At 43.2% G+C, this 4460-nt stretch overlaps 1 protein-coding gene across 1 annotated transcript in view; it reads right to left on the bottom strand.

Moving 5' to 3' along the window:
* The window catches only part of DOCK8 (dedicator of cytokinesis 8), a gene marked incomplete at its 5' end in the record, with an annotated part of 40408 nt that extends 36535 nt beyond the window's left edge, over nucleotides 1–3873 (bottom strand). Inside the window, 3 exons of the mRNA XM_009582892.1 lie at nucleotides 1345–1509; nucleotides 2454–2688; nucleotides 3778–3873. Coding sequence (XP_009581187.1) covers nucleotides 1345–1509; nucleotides 2454–2688; nucleotides 3778–3873 — 496 coding nt within the window. The remainder of the gene's footprint in view (nucleotides 1–1344; nucleotides 1510–2453; nucleotides 2689–3777) is intronic.
* Between the last annotated feature and the right edge of the window lie 587 nt (nucleotides 3874–4460).

Genomic DNA, 4460 nt, shown 5'->3' with positions numbered 1-4460 from the left:
GGAATTCCACTAAATGATTACCTAGTTTTCAGCTTCCCCACGGACCTTATTTTTCCAGGATAAAGAATTTCCAAGGGTAGGCAAGATCAGAGATTTCAGCACATCCTAACATCAGTCTAAATATCCCTCAAGGGGGATTTAAATGAATATTTGAAAGGGAAAAGGGCCCACACATCTTTAGCTCCCAGAGCACAGCTGCTTGGTGATAAGTCAGTTAATACATAGCAAGTGATCAAATGAATCCTATAGGCTTTAGGACAATGGACTGCAGCAGAAAAACAGAATGATTGAGGCTGGAGGTCATCTGGTCCAACTCCCCTGCTCAAGCAGGGCCATCTTGAGCCCATTGCCAAGGATCATGTCCAGACAGCTTCCTAATATCTCCAAGGTGAGAGATTCCACCACCTCTCTGGGCAACCTGTGCCAGTGCTCAGTCACCCTCACAGGCAAAAAGTGTTTCCTGGTGTTCAGAGGGAACCTCCTGTGTTTCAGTTTGTGCCCATTGCTTCTGGTCCTGTCACTGGGCAGTACTGCAAACAGCCTGCCTCTGTCTTCTTTGCACCCTTCCTTCAGGTCTTTGTAGACATTGAAGATTGTCCCTGAGCCTTCTCTTCTCCAGGCTGAACAGTCTTAGCTCTCTCAGACTTTCCTCATTGGAGAGATGCTCCAGACCCTTCATCACCTTCGTTGCCTTGGCTGGTTTCTCTCCATGTCTCTAATGTACTGAGGAGCCCAGAATTGGACACAGTACTCCAGGTGTGGCCTCACTAGTGCTGAGTAGAGGAGAAGGATCACCTTCCTCAACTGCTGGCCACCATACAGGATTTTTTCCTCTGATGACATCCCTAATGCCATGGAGAAATCGTCAGAGCTTGGCCCTATGCCACTTGGCAGTAAGTTAGTTTGCACAGAAAGTAGTTTACTGATGGACAGGCCAGTAAGAAATTGGCATCATAAGGCTATTTTAATTTCTGGAGGAAATTCCTCTAAAGAAAGCCTCAGTTTAGGAGATGTCTCGCACTTTCATCTTCAGGAAGCTACAGTGTTGCCTATAGCTGTGGAGTCCTCTCACCTCAACCCTGCATCTTAAATGAATGACTGAGACATAGAGATTATGCAGGGCAAGTCCATGTTGCTCTTTGCAGTGCTGAGATCCCTGACCTTCCACTGAGAAAAACGATATATCTGAACAGTGCTGTGCTTAAACGGCATGCAGTTGGGGTCTGAAAAGTTGTGTTTGCTATTTTATAGGGCAGTTCCCTAAGTCCTCCTCTCAGAAGCACCATTCTGAATAGCATGTATCAAGAAAAAAGAATACTTCTGCAACCCTTGCACCAATATTACCTGGTTTGACTACTTCTCTTTGAGGGTCTGGCAGACGAAATACATAGTAGACATAAGATGCCAGGAGGCAGTTCCTCCCATGCTGGTCTTTGCTCAGGTCTTTGCTGTTGTGGAGACTGTTCACTATTGCAACCACAGATTCAAAGGCAAACTGTGAGAAGTTGGCTGTGAAACAAAGGCAAGAATTAGTCTCAGGACTGAAAGGCATAATATAATTAGGTGAGGGCATTCTTTGTATCAACAACTACTAATCCTACATGCTTTAATTCAGTTCTTAAGAAATTCAGAGCTCTAGACAGCAACGGCTATACCTGGCCAGACCCAGACATAGGCCAATAACCACTCTCCAGTAGACCCACTGACTTTCAACACAATCACTGCTACTCCATCACTTTGTACATAAAAGCAGTAACTGTTAATTACCATTTCTAGCAGCCTTCACACATTTCTTATAAAATACCTACCTGAAGAACACTAAGACTCATCATTCTCCAGCTGACAGACAAAATATAAGCCAGCAGGCTTTTCCACAAATATAGTGGATGACAAGTATTGATTACCAAAATGACATAGGAAATAAACTACACCACTGTCTCCAAGTTTGACTTCCCTCCAGAGTTAACATATGTGATGGGCAACCGGAAGCCTCAGTAACAGAAAAATCTGTGTCCATTACTATACTCTCTCTGTTTTTGTGCTCACCCAATTCTGTCTAAAGATATTTGGGCAGAGGATATGATGCAGTCAGCAATGTCAGCTGTAGGATAAGTGATTTTGCTGGTGTTTTCCTTGCAAAACAACTAAACTCCGAACAAATTTAAACCACAACCCACTTTGTGACCTATATTTCCAGACAAATAAACAACTACAATTTAACGTACCTCCCAAGCAGAGTCTGAGAGTCTTATATGTAGGGGGAAAAGGAGAGAAGGCAGGAACACAGTTAAAACCGATTAAACTGTGCAGTGAAACTGAGTCTTGAGAAGCACAACTCTTTCTGAAGTGGACTACCCCAAATACTAAATCTGAGCCTGGATATTTAGCAATCATTTCCCCCACATGTCTAGGTTCCTTGCACTACCTCTCCAAGGCCATGCACCGGTAAATACCTGTCTGGCCAGCTATGACCATGGGCTGTACAGCCAGCTGGAAAAGTTTATCAAGTACCAAATGTAAAAACAAGACAAGAGGTTCAAGGCGTGAAGAATTCAAACAGATAATGCTGAGTTTCAATTCATGTTCCAGTGTAGCCTCTGTAATCTTCTGGTCCATCAGTCGAATGGGGAATGTCACTTGACTTTCCAGAGAATGGCACAGAGTGAAGAACTTCTCCAGGTGATTGTCCTGCAAATACAGTGCACTCACAGTTAACAAAGTTGATACAGTTCAGGCTGCTGCTAGCTAAGCAAAGCCTGATTGTCCCACCTGATGGGATGAGAAACAATATTTTCACCCTTCTGGCTTACAGTGGTGGCTAGCCCTAGAGATCTATTTGTAAGGCAGCTGTTGCAGCCTTTTGTTTGGTCCTTTTCATCTGACTCAAATTCAGACTCTGGTTAGATCAGATCAAAAGCAGAAAAGTTAAAGCCCTCACTAAAGTGATTGCTTCACTTCATGAAAATACTGTTCACTCTTTCTGATAAAACTCCATCACATCATAGGTCTATAGTCCCTCTGTCATCCACACATAAGTTCCAGCTACCTACAAGTTATGTGCCTTATGAGTATGCCCTACTTGTATTTAAAAAGCATGCTGCAAAGGGGTGATGGACCTGCTTCAGACACAGGACCTCCAGTGTTAGGACATAGCTACCATGGTTAACTAGAATGGGATGATGGGTAGGAGACACTGTAAAGCAGCAGAAGCAAAATAAAGCTGCTCTGCCTCAAACCAGTATCCCAATAAGACGGGCAAAGCTCCAATTTCCTATCACATTTAAATGACCAGAATCGCAGAGTTCTCATTCAGCACTAAGCTTGTGTCCCCACACCACATGGCAGAGATGGCTGAGCTGACTAAAGCATTCTGGCAGTACAACCTGTCCCTACAGGCGTGGAGGTGCTATGTCTCTGCAGATGTAGACATGTTGTCTGAACTAGCCTTGCAGAATAGAAGATGCAGACTGCAGAAACTGTCAGCGTCTTTCAAACGTAGTCTAAGTAGATCCTTGCTGAGCTGAGATGACACCAGGCTCCCTATTGCTTGATGTGACTTGCTGCTGAGAGTGCCCATTTGTTCACTTGTACCAATAGATTCCATATCGCCAACGGATTTCATTCACTGAGGGTATCAGGTTACTTCCATAGCTGTTAATTGTTTTTAAACCTGCGTGGGCTTAAACATCTCCATTTCATAAATCTCCTAAGTTGGCATGGACATCTGAATTCTCTTTGAAATGAAACTACAGCTGTGTATTGCTTCTGATGCATTACCTGAGTGTGAACAGATGAGACAGCTTGCACTTCAACATTGAAAACACCCTTGTGTCCTTCAACCCACTTAATAGGTGGTGTCTGAGATGGAACTTTCTGTGACAGAAAAGAAATGAGGGAATCATCATCTTCCTTGTAACGATCAAATAGAAAGTCTGTTTACACAGGGGTCTATAGGGTATTCACACTCTTCACTTCATTTTAGATATCCAAATTCAGTGCCATACAGAGGACCACAGCTAGGTATCTTATTGTTCTCATAGACTAGATGGAGAGAAGCTGATGCATTGAACAATGAAATTTTGAGCATCTCAGCTGGATGCCTAGCACAGACAGTGCGAATATGCATCTTCTGATGGGATATTTTTAAGGTTAGCAGTTCCCAGACAAAGCACTGCCAAAGGCACTCCATGGTGATGTGGTGCAGTTTTAACCCTCTGGACAGTTTGCTACTTGCCATATTTACTCAGAGGGCACATTTTTCTGCTCCAGTAGCAGCACCTGATTCCATTTCTCCTCCCTCTCCCACAGAGCCACAAAAAAATGAGCAAATCATCCTATGGAAGAAAACAAATTATTGACTTAACACCCTCTAAACAAATGTATCCCTGATTAGACAATTTAAAAGGATTTGCTTCGATAAATAACTTTAAAAAACACAGTCATAGAATCATAGAATCATA

Source organism: Fulmarus glacialis, unplaced genomic scaffold (genome assembly GCF_000690835.1).
Source record: "Fulmarus glacialis isolate BGI_N327 unplaced genomic scaffold, ASM69083v1 scaffold12710, whole genome shotgun sequence".
NCBI lineage: Eukaryota > Metazoa > Chordata > Aves > Procellariiformes > Procellariidae > Fulmarus > Fulmarus glacialis.
Note: the sequence above shows the minus strand (reverse complement) of the source record. Positions and strands in the feature narration are given on the sequence as shown.